The sequence below is a fragment of the Melospiza melodia genome, chromosome 21 (assembly GCF_035770615.1).
Source record: "Melospiza melodia melodia isolate bMelMel2 chromosome 21, bMelMel2.pri, whole genome shotgun sequence".
Taxonomy (NCBI): domain Eukaryota; kingdom Metazoa; phylum Chordata; class Aves; order Passeriformes; family Passerellidae; genus Melospiza; species Melospiza melodia.
In genome coordinates this window covers 10,930,829-10,948,234 of record NC_086214.1, presented here as the reverse complement: position 1 = coordinate 10,948,234, position 17,406 = coordinate 10,930,829, and the positions used below count along the sequence as shown (strand labels likewise).

Genomic DNA, 17,406 nt, shown 5'->3' with positions numbered 1-17,406 from the left:
CCCGAGCCAGGGACAGCTGAGATGTTCTTGCTGGTCCCGCAGCCAGATCCGCCAGCTCAGACACTCCTCAGCGGCCTCGACAACAGATTTTCCTCTCTAAGCCCACAGAGTTAAAGAACAAACATTGAGGTGGGAGAATCTCTGCCGCAAAGGGACACAGATATTGTCTGGCTATCAAAAATTAAGATAGATGCCATATAAGAAGTCCATCTGTTTTGCTGATTTAGGCACATCATCACAGCGGCTCTGGCAGCCCTGCACCGACCTGTGAGTGCTACAGCCGTGGGCAGAGCTGCCTCTGGGGTGTGCAGGGCATCAAACCCAGCACTGGTGGCTGTGCAAGCAGAGGAACTGCCACCCATCCCTTCCCGTGGAGGGCAGCTCCACCCCAAAACTGCTGCGACACGGGGGAATGGAGAGACAGAGACACTGCCACCAGCCTGGCACTGCCACCCAAACCCATCCCCATCCCCACTCAAGCCTCCACTGGTTCTTCTGAGCTGTTTTCCTGGACAAGACAGAGCCTGTCCTGAGCCTGACTCCAAGAAAGGATTCCCAAGGCACAACGCAACCCCTAAACCGCAGAGCAGGTACAAAAACCGCCTTTGAAATGGTGCTGCCAGCGTCAGGCTGAACTGCCCCGTCTGCCCGAGCCAGCTGAAAGGAATGGATGGGGTTGGATAACTTGCAGGCACCTCTGCATGTTTATTGCCCACATTGTGTTGAGCATTAGCACATCAAAGGCTCCTGATGAGCCCTGAATTAAATGATGAGGAGAGGAATGCCCCAAGGTGAGGTTGGTAACTGTAGGGCTGCAGGCATTTTGCTGGAAGAGATGGAAAGCAAAGAGTGAAATTCCAGGGAAAGCTATTTCCATACTGGAGATTTCAATCGTTCGGCAAAACCCTTGGAAAACCAAACAGAAAAACTTTGTTAAGATCGTAAACTGTGGATGAACAAACTTGGATTTTCCTAGTCCCCAGGGTCATTGCCAGATAATAAATGTGTATTATCCTGGAATCTCAAACCGATGCTTTAAATTATCTGCAAGAACTCATCTCACAACAATGCAGGTGTGTGAATTCTTTAGAAATTGTTTCATTAGAAAACAAAGAAGTCAGCACAGGACTGAAAAAAAAAAAATAAACCATAAACGGCTCCACCAAAGCAGTTGAATTAAAAAGGATTTTGGCTGAGTGGAGTCCAAGGTATGAGAACATAATTTTGAAGAAACTTTTCATTTTTTTTTCTCTGTGTTTGGTTTGTGTACTAACCAGCCTCTGGGGTGGAAAGCCAAGTGCCTGTTCCAGCAGGATTTGTGAAGCAAAGCTGCTGCTCAGTGCCCACGGTGCTGAGCCCTGCACGGGGCTCCCGCTGGGTACCGGGCCCGGTGTCCCTTTATGCTGGTGGAGCTGGTCCAGCCAATCTCCCCGAGAAATCCATGGGAACTGTTGTGTTCCCAGGCCAACATCAGCTCCGGAGAAGCTGGACAGGCACTGATGCCCTTTGCAATTCAAACAACCTGTGATTGCCTCATTCAGAGCTGAGCTGCTTCCTGGGCAGAACCTTGACGAGTTCCTACGCCCAGAGCTTGCTGAGTGTCCTCTTCACTCCCAATCAACACTGCACAGCAAAAGGAGAAGTGGTTCTGCTCCCTGACATGAGGGAAATGAGTCCTCAGCCCCAGCCTTTAAAGCAATTCAGGTTTATGTACAGATGTGACATTTGGAGCTCCAAATAAATGCAGTGAAAGGTCTTGAACGGGTGCAACACAACTGCTCTGAATATGGAATTATGCTCAAATACTAGAGAAAGGCAAGATTTGGTTCAAATCCCTCAGCTGGCTTTCTCTGCAAGATGAGCTCATGATTTATAAGAATCTGTTATTATTATTATTATTGAGATTATCTGTGGCTGTCAGAGGACTTAGAAACCTCTAGTGTTCATGTCCCAGCCAGAGCTCTGAAAACCATTTCTGATCCCCAAAAATCAGGCTCCTTTTCACAGGCAGGGCCAGGCAGGTCACCCAGGGGTTAAATAGCAGCTTAGCTGTGGCGGGAAGATGCAGAATGCAAAAATATAAATGAACAAATGCAGGGGCAGGACCAACCTTCCTGTGCACAGGCAGCTGAATCTGCACTCAAAGTCTGCCTGAATCCCAAGATGAGGGTTTTGTTCCATCCATGCTCCAGCCACTGGCAAAAGGAAACCTGGTGCTGTTAAAGACCAAGAATTTGGTTAATGTGGATTCCATCCTTGCAGGACTCCATCAGAAACCCCCTGAAAGCAATGCCCAATCACAGCTGAAAGGGAGAACTGCCCTGCACTATCCCATGGCACATTATTTATTATTATTATTATTATTATTATTATTATTATTATTATTATTATTATTATTATTATTATTATTATTATTATTATTATTCCCTCTGCAAGCCTCAGACAGAACTCTCCCTTCCCAGAAGGGCTCTCCAGGGCTGAGCTGTGCAGAGATTATTATTTATGAATAAATTATTTTTGTTCAGGCACATTCGGGTTGCCTGGGCTGAACACTTTCATTCATGGCTTTCACTGGACCTGTCCTGGTTGTAGCTCAAATTTGGGTAAGGAAAGTAACAAATGTTCTCTAACTGAAAAAAACCCAAGAGTCATGGTTGCAGCCTCACTTCCCAGGAATTTCATCCTGTTGGGAGAATGCTGGGAATGTCCTGAGGAATCGCTCACCTGGGGAGCTCCTTTGTCTCCATGATTAGAGCCTGGGAGTGGCTTCCTGTGAGACAAAGGATGAGCTGACCGAGGAGGCAAAAGTTACAGCACATCAAGGTGGAACAAAGGTTTGAACTGCTATAAATTCTTTTTTTTTTAAGCCCAGAGAAGTTTTAACGGGGGTTTTGCACAGAAGGTGTGCAGCTGTGTGGAGCGGGTTAAGAAAGGCATTTGCTCCCACGTTAATTCTCTTAATCTTGTTACTTTCTCTTTAACCAGCTTAAACTCTTGCTGAGGGGCTGAGGATGAAGCCTCAGTCACTGCTGTGTATTTAAGAGGGGAAAGCTCACTTTCTGGATGTGTGAATAATATTTACCCACGCTGACATTTTACAGCCTCATTTTCTTCCTGTTAAGCTCAATAAAACCAGTGACTCCCCCAGCACCTGACTCTCCTGGGTGACATTTACTCCAGAGCCCTCCAGTATTAAACTGGATAATTCTGTGAGGCTTCAACCACCTGCTTCTGACCTTTGCAGCCCATCTGGAAGACTCTTTATTCTACTCACATTTCTTATGCTTCTCTTCCATCTGCTCTGGCTTCCATCTTTCACCAGTCAGGAAGGGAATTCTTCTTTCCACACCAGTCCACGTTCTCCAAGCACCAGGAGTCACTGAAAGCACACTGAGCAGCCCTGGATCTTGTCCTCCCACCCCACCTACAACCACCCACAAATCCCCCCAGGAAATTATTGGCTTTGGATTTCAGTCTCCTGCTGAACCAAACCTGTCCATGGCTCTCCCTCACTGGCCATGCCCACAGAGAATCCAGCTTTGCCCATAAATGACTCAAAGCACCAGGAGTGTACTCTGAAAAGAGACAGCAGAGCCTGGGAGCATCACTTCAGGCCCAGCAATAAAAATCCAGGGCTGAAACACAATACTTAGGTGGGGAAAAGCAAAGTAGCTTGGGTTATGTAAATGACAACTTTTCCCACAGGGCTTCACCTGCCCAGCTGGACACAAACACACCTGAGAGGCCTGAGGAGCTTTAAATGCCCATTTCTTTTATCATCTCAGTTTTCTTTGCTTACTTGGCAGCTGGATTGTTCTGGTATTGCTGTCACCAACTTGGTGAGACAAAAGCAGCCTCTGTGAAATTGTTCTGGAATTTGATCTCAGCACCTCTGAAAGCTCTGTGGGTAGAGGGGATGGTGGCTGCAGAAGACTCCAAGAGAAGTTTCTGGCACTGTGCACACACTGCTCACCCTCTGCAATGTTCTGGCACTGCCTCCCAGGTGCTTTGAGCTCTGGGATCTGTCATCTCACCTTCCAGACTGCCTCCAAACTGGCCTTGAACACCTCCAGGGATGGGTGATACTTTTGGATTTTGTATTGTATGTAGGTAACTGAAACATTTCAACAAACCTCAGAAACAGAAAAAGATTTATTAGAAATATTACACAGATTTTGCATCATACATTTTAATAATGTTAATATTTAAATATTAGCATGTCCAAATCTGCAATGCTTAGTATGTACATTCTAATGTGCTCTTTGTATAAATTAGATTACGATGGAACATCTGTACCCAACAGGGAAAGCTAAAACTGTCAGAGGTGATCATCCCATATGACAAACTCAAGCCTGGACCAACAGTCAATAAAAACACTGTGTCCAGCACTGCCCAATGGGACTTGGCACACGTGCAAGTCAAAAATGGAGAGACCATCAGTTGAGAAAATAAAGTTCCTTGCAGTTCAGTGAGAAGCTGCTTCTGCACCGTGTCGGTGAGCGAGCGTCGATGGCACTGCAGTTGGTACAAACCAATACAGCTGAGCATAGTAGAACTTATTGCTGGGTTTAAAAATGTCTTAATGCTCCATGCCCTGAGTCTTTTTAGGCAAAAAGCCCTCTTGTGACAGGAAAATGCATAATCTCATCCCATACAGCCCCTACCTGTGATCAGATGCACAAGGCTCAGCTTTGCCAAGAGCTGGCCCAGTCAGATCCTTGCTGCTGGTACCCCCAGCACAGCAGGATGAGGGAGGTATGAACAAACCAACAAGCCTGGGCTCGTGTGGTCACTGCCAAGGAAGGGGGAAAGTCAGGGAAGACAAAAGGTGGATTTTTGAAGAGTTCCAGGTCAGGAATCAAACTGGAAAGAACCAATCATTCTGCCTGTGTGCACTTGGTTCGGACAGAAAACTTGCACAGAACTGGTTCCACGTCCAAAACAAGAGAGAAAACCTGTCAAAACCAACTTCCAATCACAGAAAGAAAACTGCCAGACCTCAAAGGGACCCTGCATAAGCCGCAAATCCCTCTGCTTAGCACAGCTGCCTTGCTGCAGAGCAGGAAGAACAGAAGTCTCTGTCCCCTTTGTGTTACCAGGACTGGCACGGGAAGGGGAGCCTGGCAGGGGCAGCCAGCTGTGCTGGGTCCTCTCCTCACCTGCTGAGACCCCCTGGCTGCTCTCTTAGGAGGAATGTCCCTCAAGCTGACAGCCCACACAGACCCTCTGATGTCCTTCGTGACAAAGAGCCCCAGGTGTGGCTGTGCCCTGTCCCTCTCCTCACACTCTGGGCTCTCCCTCAGCCTCACCAGGAACTTTAGGAAAAAGCTCCTCAGCCCTTCTAGAAAAGCTCCTCACAGGGCTGACTCTGGGCTCACCCCTCACTCCTCTGTACCTTCCCAAGCCATGAAACAATTTGTACCTTCTCTGTCTCACCTGAAATCCCAGGAGCAGGACTGCACCCCCCACACTCCAATCTCCTTTCCTCTCCTACACTACAGTACAACACGCTGCCACATCCCTCCCTGGAATGTCACTGGCACCCCCTTCCTAACCCTTCTGCTCACCTGCTCATCCCAAATCAGCTGTTTGCTCCCCTGCAGTCCCAGACTCCCCAGCTGGTGCCTGGGAGTGACAATTCAAGGAGCAAGGGACAAGACAAGATTTATCTGCCTGCACACCAGGGAAAGAGCCATTACTCCTAAGAGGCAAAGTCAGAAAGGATTTAGGAGGTTCAGGCAAACCTCCTGCTCAACACCATCCCTGTCACATCATCACATTCAGGACATTTTCAGAGAATTCTCACAACTTCTGTAAAGACTACCAACATACTCTCTTGCTTAGCTTAATTAAATTCCCTAACCTTAAAGGCAGCTGGAACTTAAATTTTGCAGCTCCAATCTGAGATGTCTCGCAAGGGCCTGAAGAGTCTCTGAAAACCAGGCCTGCAGCATCTCATATAGGATAAATTTAAATTCATATTGAAATTTTAAGGCAGCGTGAAAAAACAAGAGCAACTTGTGAAAATCAAAGTCTAGAAATGTAACTGTGCAATGTTTAAAAGGCAGAAACCCCCCCAATATTGTAACAGTTAAATGAACAAATAAACAATATTCTTAATTTTAAAAAATAATCTGGAAAACCATCTCTCAAAGTATCAAAATAAGATGTTTTGCAGGTTTGAGGACAGAACAGTAACATTGAAGAAAAGACAACATCAAGTATCTTCTTCCCTACTACAACTCTGTGTTGTAATTCCTACCTAAGTAAAAAAATTAGGAATACACCACTAGAAGTGGGTAGAATTAGTGTTTGGACTATGCTGCTGGGAGGGGCATAGGAGAGGAAGCAGCAAAGAGATGACAAACATTGCTTTGCACAAATCATTTGGGAAAAAAAAAAAAAAAAAAAAAGAAAAAGCAGCTGGACCCCACAGAATGGTCTGCAAGGGTAAAGTGAGCCTGGAGAGCCAGAGCAGTGTCAGAGGAGCCCTGGGAGCAGAGGATGCTCACACAGGAGGTGACACACACCCCATGGACACTGAGCCACATTGCAAACCCCTCCAGTGACCACAGGGTTAAAATTCCCTTTTTTTACATCGTTTACTCTGACTTTGAGATGTTTACCACACACTGGGAATTAAAAGTGTTTTTCTCATCCCTCCAAGTGCCCAATCCAAAGCCCATTGAGGAATATGGAATTTTCTGTGCTGACTTCACTCCAGCTTTGAACTCCAGCCCGTTGGAGAGAATTGGGATCCCTGCCAGGGGACACCTCCAGGGACAAGAGCTGCTGATCCACAGGCAATGGGGCCCTGCAGTGCAAGTGCCTCAAGGAACTCTGCTCAGCACACTTTTCCTCTTCCATCTCATCCTGTATTTTAGAGCAACTCATCTTGGGTTCTCCATGGACAGCAGGGTGTGCTGAGAAGTCCCAGAGTGAATTCCACCAAGAAAGGGTTCCCCTACAAGGAGCTGCCTTGGCAGAACTCAGCTGCTTTCTCTTTTGACAGGGCAGGATGGCAGCCAGCACCAGGGGCACTGCCTGTGCTCTCCCCTGGCCATTTTTACCACACAGCCTCTCCAAAGACTGCAACTGGACTTTCCCAGAGGCAATGGAGTAGAATAAATTTCAGACTAAAACCAAGAGCATGAGATGATTTTGTCCTCCCTCAGAACAGGCACTGCCTTCCTCCAGGATCCTCTTTGTTCAAAGCACTCCCTGGCCTCTTCCATCTATTCCTGAATCCTTTATTCTGCTGTGAGAACACCAAGTCTGAAATACACTGTTTATTAATTAAATAGCATTACAAAGTAAAATCAAATCAAACAACAAAGCACTATGGGGAACCAGAGGCTGAGATCAGCCACCTGCAAAGCCCTTGAAAGCCTGAAACCAATTTTGTTCTGTGAAATCTCTTGTTTCCATTTCATGAGCCTTTTTCCAGGAGGCAGGAGCAGTGAGCACTAGTATTTTTTGCAAGAGAGAAATGATGCCTAGCTCCCTAGGACTAATGTCCACAAAGCATCAGGGTTAAGCACAGTAACTAAACACCAACTTTCTCCTACCAGCGTGCCCTGAAGCAGCCAGGCAGCCTTTACATGCTCCTAGAACAAATCCAGCAGCCTGTTGGATGCTTCCATCCTTGGAGACAAACACAAAAATTAATTTCATCAGGTGAAATGAGAGACACAGAATAATGGACACTTCACAGTGTCTATCAGGCATTTTCCTAACAGTATTTCTGGTGGGAAGCTGCTCCCTGGCGCCTGATCTCCCTGGCACAGACGGGTTCCAGTTACATTGTTTGTCATCTGTGGAGTGAGGCTGCACCTTCCATTGGTGTTGATGTATGACTGTGCTCCTTCACAGCATGACATCACTTCCAAGCATGTCCCAGTGCCCCATGGGCTGTATTTCATGGCACAGGGCACAGGCTGTCTCCAGATTCCTGCCTCTAGGCAGCAATGACACAGCTGTGCTGACCAGACAGGAGCAACACAGAGGGAAGAAGTTACTCCACTCAATCCACAAAAAATATGAGATGTCACTGTATTGCTCACCTGATTACTGGCACCTTTCAAGCTAAAGCTGTTAAATTGCATTTGCAATGTTCCTGTGATAACTGTGCCTGCACAGTCAGCCAGGAAACCAAGCTCTGGCTTCCCAGAATAATCAAGTAATGAAGTTGGAGTAATAAACCCATTTTTCCTCAAAGACATTATTTCTGTTTGAGATGAAATGAAGTCCCAGCACCTAACAGGATCTTTCAGACTTATTTCACTAGCTGGTGATGAACAGAGGGTGGTTTCTGAGTTACAAATGATCCTGTTACCATCCTGCTGGTTATGCTATGAGTAAATTAGTGCAGTTATTGGGTGAGATCTGCAAGAGTAACTCATGTTAAGGTTCTACAACTTAAGTGCATCTGTCAAAGGTGTTTTATAAAATACATGGAGGCAAGAAAACAACATGTACTTGGGATGAATTAAGCATCTTTTGGCAAGAAGAGCATTTTTGTGAGCTTTTGTATGAACATTAATCTCCCAGCCTCCCTTGAGTGCCAGCATAGTCCACATTGACTTAAAACTTCATTGTGTAGCAGGTCTCCTGTCAAGGCAAACGTTGTTAGCCCAAGGGATCCTCTTCAGAAATATCCCATGTGTGCTTGAGAACACTTTGCAATTTCCATGTGGGAGCAAACTTACCAATGGATTTGGTTTGCAAAGGTGGACAACAGGGAATTATTTGGTTGCAGTCCCAGATGGAATCAAACCTATGGAAGAGCCTCCTTTCACACTAAGAGCTTCAGTTGGTTGTGGAAGAGGAGCAAGCAGGTTTTTAAAGTGATCGAGTGCATCTGTAGCATTCTTTGTTCTCTTCCCCACTCGTGTCCACCTCTTGCTCTGCAGCTCAGGTCTCAAAGTATTTGTAGATCTGGGCCACGTACTGCATGACGCTCTGCCAGTCGGGCCGGTCCGTGTACAGCATCTCGCTGAGCTCCTGCCAGACACAGCACCACGCTCAGGCAGCCCCACACGGCTCCCCTGAGCCCCTCAGCACTTCTGCTCCCCCTCCTGAGCCCCTCACAGCCATCAGGACCACTGGGATGATCCACTGGCCAAGTGCAATTCTGAAATCTCTTCATGCATTCTACCTAAAATATTTCTTCCATCTGCAATCAAAGATCAGTTCTCTATACAACTTCATTTAGGCTGATGCTCCTTTGCTTCTGAATCTAGCTCATGAACCCCATAATAGTTTTCCCTTCATATTAAAGTTATATCTCCCTTGTCAGATAGTTAATTTTGGAAAAGTTTTTTTGAACAGTTTAACGTCTTTCTGTTTCTTAAAGCACTAAAAAAACCAGGAAACAAAATGGTGCAACCATTAATGTAATGGTGTAATATGGCAAATCTGTCCATAAAATTATCAATAATCTGCAGCTGGCATCTAAAATAAGAACATAATCCATTCCCTCATTTCAATACTGGATGACTTTCAGCAGCTTCTCCAAATTATATTTATTCTGTGCTTCTACAAATTCTTTCTGGAAGTTCTCCTAACAGCATCCTGATGGTGGTGCAGCCCTCCCCAGCCCTGAGTGCAAGGTCACTGACTGGTCACATGGCAACAAGGAAAGGTGTTGGAATGGTGTTTGCAGTAAATGTCCCCTTGCTCAAAGGTTACTCACCAGACTGGGTTTGATGCCCACACTTTCAGCAGCTTGAAATGCCAACAGCAGATTTCTCTTCTGTAAAAATAAAGTTCAAAAGGATTAACATCAAAGCACTGCTCCTGAACCTCTCCTTGCATCTGGTTACCCAGTAAGTTTAAATGAGCAGGTGTATTTGAAAACTAAACCCCTGGACTCCATACTTGCTGGCAGACTCTTTTTTGAGTCTCACTCTTTTTTGATCTTACTCACTCACAAGTTCTTTGCCTTTGAACAGCTCATCTACTTCTGCTTGAGTGACACCCTCTGTTTTTGACAAATAGGTTGTTGTGAAACTGGTTACAACTGGGAAAAAAACCCACTAAAGTTCTGTCTTTACTATGAGTGAAAGGTTTCTGCAGAGGTTTTAATTAATATAAGGCATTTTTGTAGATAATATAATTCTTACTGTGATAGATACTGTCTTTGTGTTTATTTGCAGCACTTGCTGGATTTAGCCAACTTGTCACTGTTTCATCACCAGCAGTCCCTGCATTTCTCTCTGGGAGTTCACTGTTGGTTTCCTTCCCCTTTTCATCCATTCTGTTCGCTGTGAATTCTGCAAATGTACAACACAACTTACTTTGTCCTGGCTGTTGAGCTCCTGGTAAGGAATATGTGCAGGCAAATATGTGTGCAGGAGAGCACAGAAGGCCAGCCCATCACTCCAGCTGCTGCTGAAATTGGTAATATCAATATTCTGTAAGAGAAAACATGAGTCATCCTTGAACAGTGCTACACAACAACAACAAAAATCTTCAAACAACAGTTTTTATGCAGCCATTGAACAAAAACCCCAGAGCTGAGCTAGAAATATCTGTGGTGACACTCCCACCACTGTCACCTCCAAAAGGAGGGAGGTGAAGAAGAAAAATTTAGAAAGAAATAGTCTAATAGAGCTGGCAGTTTATATGGACAAATATAAACTTCCTTCCCTTGTTTCTAGACACTTGGATTGTTCTGTGCCAGCCTCTTACTACAAGGCTGCACTCAGGTGCACAGAGCAAGCCCAGTTTCCCTGTTCATGACAGCTGAGGTCCGGAACCCTGGGGGTTGCAGTGACTACAGAAACAGAAAATGGTATTTTAAAGTCAGCCCATCTGCAGAGAACTCCTTTAAACCACAGGATTTCTGGGGATACAGAGTGCACTGGGGGTTCTTCCCTGGATGCTCTCACGAGGCACAGCTGCAGTTAAAACAGGCCCATGGCCCAGTTCTGCCCCTGTGAACAAGGTGACCTTTCTGATGCTCCTGTCTGCACTGCCTGGCCATACCAGCACACTCAGGAATTCCCATGGCCAAGTCTTGCAGCTAAAAACAGAGCAGTGAACTGCTACAGAGCAAGAGCTGCTGGAGCAGGGGGCTCTGGGACACGGTGGAGCTGCAGCCTCTCCCACACTCCTGCAGGTGTGGAGTCACCTCCAACCCCCCTCAGCAGCCACATCCTCCTCTGTGCTCAGCTGCAGTTCACACTCCCCACCCCTGCATTCTCTTTAGTTAGCTGTTTTCTGGTTTCTTTCAAGACTCCCCCAAAGACAAGGCTTTTACTGCATCTCTCATACAACAGCTGATGCAGACACTAAAACCCAGACAGGAATTATTTCAGCATGTGCTCCTTGCTCCTGATACCTCACAGATTAGTTATCCAGCCTGGACTTGGTCCAGTCAGACAGGATTTCCAGTTAGTAATAAATGTCCATAACCAAACATGACTCAAATTGAAGCAGTAGTGAATATCTCAGGTTAAAATACTCTGTAATAAATCTACACTTCTAATGGGCTCAGAAAGCAGCTGACATCCCCACACTGCCCCAGCCACCATGTTGTAGGGCTCTATTAACATCTGTCAGTGGAGACAATACAAAAATGAGGCACTGCCTGAACACTGTCACAAGAAAAAGAAAATTGCTTTGAAAGCTGCCTTGGCATTGCCTATTCCATAAAGTTGCAACTTTTTAGTTGGAAGTCCAACTTTGTGTGTATGGAATTGGCTGAGCTGGATTATTCTGCTTTCTTGAAGTTTCAGACAAACAAGTTCCTTTCTATTTATCAATCTGCAGTTAGTGGGAAAGGAGTGACTGCCAAGTTACTGAAGTGTTTTTACTGAGGCCAATATGTTTTATCAACAAATAGCTTATCAGCAAATGCCAATATTCTCATTTTATACTGTAGGATGGAAATTGAAAATGGAGGTTGTTCCTCCTCTTTCCCAAAGGCCATGGAAACAGGAACAAACAGAGCCTTAGTTATGCAACAGGACTAGACAAAAAGGGAAAGCTTGTTTGTGTAGGAATGTTGTATCCATCCTCATTTTCATGATGCTACTATGAGACATGTGAGATACAAAACTGCTCCTTCACACAGTATTTCACTATCCCAAAATCAGCTTAATAATTTTACTTACCTTTGCAATTTTAAATACACCTAAAGCTCTTCTCCTCTTCCCAAATCACAATATCTACACATAAGAAGTGCTCACATCTACCAAAACTAGGTTCAAAAATCCTCACCTCCCCAACAGCATTGTCCAGCCAGTCATCCTCAGTAACTTTTGGATCTAAATCTTACAAACAAGCAAAAGTTCAAGGATGGGATTCTGCTGACCACGTTTGAACCACAGATGAAATCTGCTGCAAAGTGGTTTGCCACAATCAACGGCCAAAACGAACTCAATTCTGAATTTTTGTCCTAAATGCAACCCCAAAAAGAACATTCAAAGGTTCAGCTCAACTGTTCAGTTCACAGTACAATAAAAAATACTCAAGGCCATCTAGTTCCATTTTTACATCTAACAAGAATCAATGAATTTTGGTTTCTTTTCTCTAAACAAATGCATTTCCATTTCATGCACAGTACAAACTCCTCTCCCTGGCACTTCATCTTGGCTTCTGTGTTAGATACTTTTCAGTTTGGGATATAAGGACATGGTAAATGAAAAGTGATCTGTGTTTTGCTACACTGCAGCTTTATTTGTAGTTCCTCCCCACTCCACCACACCAAGAGGAATTAAGTCAAAATAGAGACAACTCTGATTTCTCGGAAGATCTCTGGCTCCCCTGAAGCCATTAAAAAAAAATAAAAAAAAGGAAAACAATTTAGGGAATGAACACCTCGGAAACTATTTCTTCTCTTGATTATTTTGGCAGCAGAGCCTGTCTCAGTCTTGCTGCCACACCTCTCTCCCTATTCAGTCCCTGAATATATGGGAGCTATTTGTGTCCATGCTGGTTGTTAATGCACAACCCCAAGCTGCATTTCTATGTCCCGTTTCTGGGTTCTGCTCACAGCAGAACCCTCACCCCAAGCTCTGAAAAACTGCATGTGGCTCCTCATGAGACACCCAGAAAGGATGGCAACACTCTGAGCCATCAGAATGAGTGCAGGGAGAAGTGGGAAAATGGAGCAGAGATTCAGATCAAACTGAGTTGCAGCATTTATCAGGAAAGGAGGAAAAATTTGCTGTCAAATGGCCACAGCACATCCTGTGGTCAGTGGCAGCCCAGGCTCTGTCCTCAGCACTCCTACAGGGTCACCAATCAGTAGAAATACTACATTCTCTTCAAGCTTACAAGTGAATTCCTCTACATCACTGGGATTGTTCAGACACTGGGATCTGGAGGCACACCAGGGAGCACAGCTATCAGAGTACCAAAGTGCCCAGAAGGGTCTGTTTCTATGAACATTAATTTAAAAAAAAAAAAAAAAGAAATATCCAGGCAATGCTATTTGGATAATAAATGCACAATCTAGGATATCAGTGTCAGGTCAAGCCTAAAAGACACAAACCACCTGGAAGTGATTGACCTTAGCCCCCCATTCCAGGAACAGGACCTTTCCTGCAGATAACAGAGCCCTTGGAGAGCCCTGCTAAAGACACCCAGGGAAATCTGTGTGATCTGTTCTCACTAAAAACAATTCTTTGTTTGTCTGAGGAAAAAACCACCACCCCATTAGATTTCACTCAATCTTTGACTCCAAGCAAAAAGCAACAATGACATCATGCACTCTTCATTGCAGTCTGAGTAGGTTAAAATCCTGATACAAGATATTCCCACTATGCACGTGTTACTGTGCCCACAGCAATGGCTCTGAGTCATAATTTTCTCCCTGAGAGCCAGAATTACAGACATGAATCAGCTTGAAGCTAGCCTCGAATCTGAGGAAGAAGGCCTGCAAGAAATACAAGCTGAACATCATTATTCCATCCAGCATCCCTTCCTGCCTCTCCCAAGTTATTGGGATGGAATGGCACACCAGGAACCTGCCAGAGTGGCTGATCATGGAGGCTCAGCCCATGCAGAATATAAAATTAAATACCTGAAAATAAATCTACTGAGTAAATAGATTCAATTTATTGAATCTATTCAATTGCCTTGTTTTTAATAGCAGCTTCCCTCAAGTGGCCCATCACTACCCAGGCCCCCACAGCTCCTCCTGAGCAGCTCAGTGGTTTTATTGGATATATTTAAACACAGGTCTGAACAGAAGCCACAGCTCTGCACATCTGAACTCTGACCTTTCTAAAGCAAAATGTATCAAGGTACCTCAACAGGCAACTTCCAAAGAGGACTCAAACCTACCCATCTTTAACAACAGCTGCACAAAACTGCAGCTCTAATTCGATTTATTACATCCTGACTGGCTGGGCCAGGTTAACAGGGTTCAGCCAAAGAGGTTTTATTCAAAGCAATCTTCAGGCTCTCACTGGGCAAGTTTTGAACAGTTCCTAAGAAGCAACATGAGGAAAGGATGGCTCCTTTCAGCCTTCCAAACAAACAAAACACTCCAGTTCATCTGAAATGCTCCAGCAAAGATATGAAACATCTGGGCAATCTACTGGAACTATGGGTGAATGAGAAGTGTGGTCAGGTCCAGTTAACAGGGATGAAAGGCATGAATGCCTGAAATAAAAGGCTGCCTGGATTCTTCTGTAATTGCAGGGTACACCCAGATGACAACTGCACACAGCTATTTTCAATGGGGAGCTGCAAGTCTGAAGTGATTTGAACATCACATTTAGTCCATCTACTACCAGGAAGCTTTCTCAATTCTCTCACCAATCTTTTTCTCTTAAATGGAATCCAAAATGAAGTAATGCCTTGTGATTAAAAGAAATCAAACCAGCAATGTATTGCCTAGAGATTAAGTGAGTAGCCAGGGCTGGGAAGGAAGCCAGGTGACCTCCTATCCTCCAGCCTGTATTAATATCCCTGCTTCAAATGGCCCAGCCAACTGCAGTCTCCATAAGAATTGCTTTGAATTTCTTTAAAATGTTGTGTTTTTATCTCATAATCCATATTTCTAATGCTCCTCTCAGCATGTCAGTTAGCCATGCATCTTATTGCTGATTACACATGCATGGAACAGCAGAGCTCAGATCACAAAATGCTCTCTGAAAATGCAGTTAAATCATGTCATAGCAGCGCTATGAACTGAAAAGGAACTGATGCCAGCTCTTTAAAAGTCATGCCATTTACTGCATTTCTTTTTATAAAGAATCTCTGCTTCCCATCACATTTTTAGGTTCTGTTTGCTCCTTTCTCCACTGCTGCCACAGGTGCTGCTTTGGGTTTACCATTCATCATTTGCTTCAGTAAGTGTGAATTAATGAGCCCTTTAGCAAAGACAAGACATTAGAGAATCTATGGCTGCATTTTTTTTTTTTTTTGCAAAAGCATCAAACACCAATTTGCTATAGAATTCACATGGAGCAGAGACATTTAAATAGATGAAATTTAAAAAATTTAAAAGGATATTATGCATCCTACACAAAGACGTTTCAGCTCCCAACTATTTCCATCTCAAAAAACAGAGAAGACACCAAAAAGTCAGATCCAATTTTCTTATATCAACTTTCCTACCCATGGCAGACTAGCAAGAATAGGTGGAATGATGCTGTCTAAAAGTCTGTGTTTAAAACAAGCTCATCTGGACAGGACTTGTCCTACAGACATTGTTCAGAGTAAATTCTAATGCCATTCTAAAACAATCCTGCACTCTTCAAACTCAGCTCTTTGCTCCTGTGGTTCAGGACCTCTTCAAGGCAGCTTAGTTCTGATACTGTGGTTACAAGGGAGAGGTGGTGCTGAAATGGCTGAAGTTTTCATGACAATAAAAAATGAAAGTAGTAGCAAATGGAAGACAGCTAAGGTAATAAAGTAATTATGTAGCCACCTATTTCCTTTACTTGCAAGGCAAGATTCTACTGACACTGAAACCATCCCTGCAACCATGCAGTGAGCAACCAAGCTGCCTAAGGAGCCAAACAGCTCTACTGGTGCCTTTTACTGCTCCTTTTGTTTGCACTTTTGTACATAAAGACTGAGTTTTTATAAAGAAAACAAGTTCTAATGAACACAGGCTGAGAGTAGCTGCTGGCACAGCATATAACACACAGTGGATGAATTTGAAGCTTTCCTAGCAAATAATCTGAGTTGTTTTGAATGCAAATAAACCCATGACAGCATCCTCATTACTAAAAGTCACCTACTTCAAAGGTCTCACTAAAGGTTAGTAAAGTTACAGGGGTTTGTACATATTCCTCAGTTTCGGTCTTAATTTATTGCTGTGCACAAGAGAGACAGAAAATGTATAAAACCAAGTTCACAAGGAGCTGGTTGGTTGTTAAACATACAGGACCAAATGAGAGCTGGTCTAGGCAGAAGCAATTTTATGGATGTGTCTGGGTCATTTCAGAGATGAGGTAATGGTGACAAGAGGTATTTATCAAGTGTGAGTGGTATTTCTGTAATTTCCACCAGTCACACTCCGTGAGAAGGCAGAGCAGGAGTCACTTCTGTCTGCAGAGGTAGATTACACACCAAAAGCAGGGACTAAGGAGTTCTCCCTCTTGTAATAATCCAATTAGACATTGATCAGTCCTGGGTTTTGCTCTGCATGTCTCTTTTCAGCCTGAATTCCCCTTGTTATGCTCCCTTGCTGAAAGGCAACTCCCTGCTTGCCACACAACTGCCACTTCCATCAGTTTTCCCAGCAGCTCCAACAAATGGCACCAGGGCTGAATGCCACAGAGGAGAAACAGACTGGGCTGGGTCCCCTCCTTCCCAAGGCTGCAGCAGTGAGGATGCAGCAGCACAGCTCAGGGACCACACAGATACTCTGGGGAAGAGGGGAGGGAGAGAGGAGGGGAGGAATTAGCTCCACTCTGTGTCCAAGACAGCAGCACAGCTACTTCCTGCCTGGAGCCCTGGTGCAGAATTGTTAATGACCACACTGTGCCTGCTCCCACAGCTCTTTCTAATTATCTGTCTTGAGAATTCAGAGATTAGGCATGCCCTGGAATTCCTGGGTGGAGGGGCAGGCTGCAGACTGCAGCAGGCTCAGGGTGGAGGATGGAAACAAGGTGGGCAGAGGTCCCACCAGCAAAGGTCACTGGTGGACCAGCAGCAGAGCCCAGCTCCCTCCCAGTTCAACTCCCAGTTTGGAGCTGTTTCAGCTGGTGACCAATCAATTCAGTGTTTTCACTGATTGTCAGTGCATCCAGGCAACACAAGGGAAGTGTCTTGGACTTTGGGATGGACAGAATGTAAATGCTATTTTTAAAATGACCCAGCAGGATAGAAAGCTACGCTTGAGAGAGCTGCATTTATTTTATCCCTCCAGTCAAGAGACTTGTGTTTGTTTAAAGCATAAAGCCCTCTATGTGAAAAAAGGTAGAGCTTGGCTCAAGT

General features: G+C 44.7%; 1 protein-coding gene across 2 annotated transcripts in view; it reads right to left on the bottom strand.

Moving 5' to 3' along the window:
- Positions 1-4,134: 4,134 nt before the first annotated feature.
- SPECC1 (sperm antigen with calponin homology and coiled-coil domains 1) overlaps positions 4,135-17,406 on the bottom strand; it is a 73,475-nt gene continuing 60,203 nt past the window's right edge. For both annotated transcript variants that reach the window (XM_063173842.1, XM_063173843.1), the window contains 3 exons: positions 10,299-10,415; positions 9,695-9,754; positions 4,135-9,003 (listed from right to left, as the gene is read on the bottom strand). In XM_063173842.1, coding sequence (XP_063029912.1) covers positions 8,914-9,003; positions 9,695-9,754; positions 10,299-10,415 — 267 coding nt within the window. In that variant the 3' untranslated portion in view covers positions 4,135-8,913. The remainder of the gene's footprint in view (positions 9,004-9,694; positions 9,755-10,298; positions 10,416-17,406) is intronic.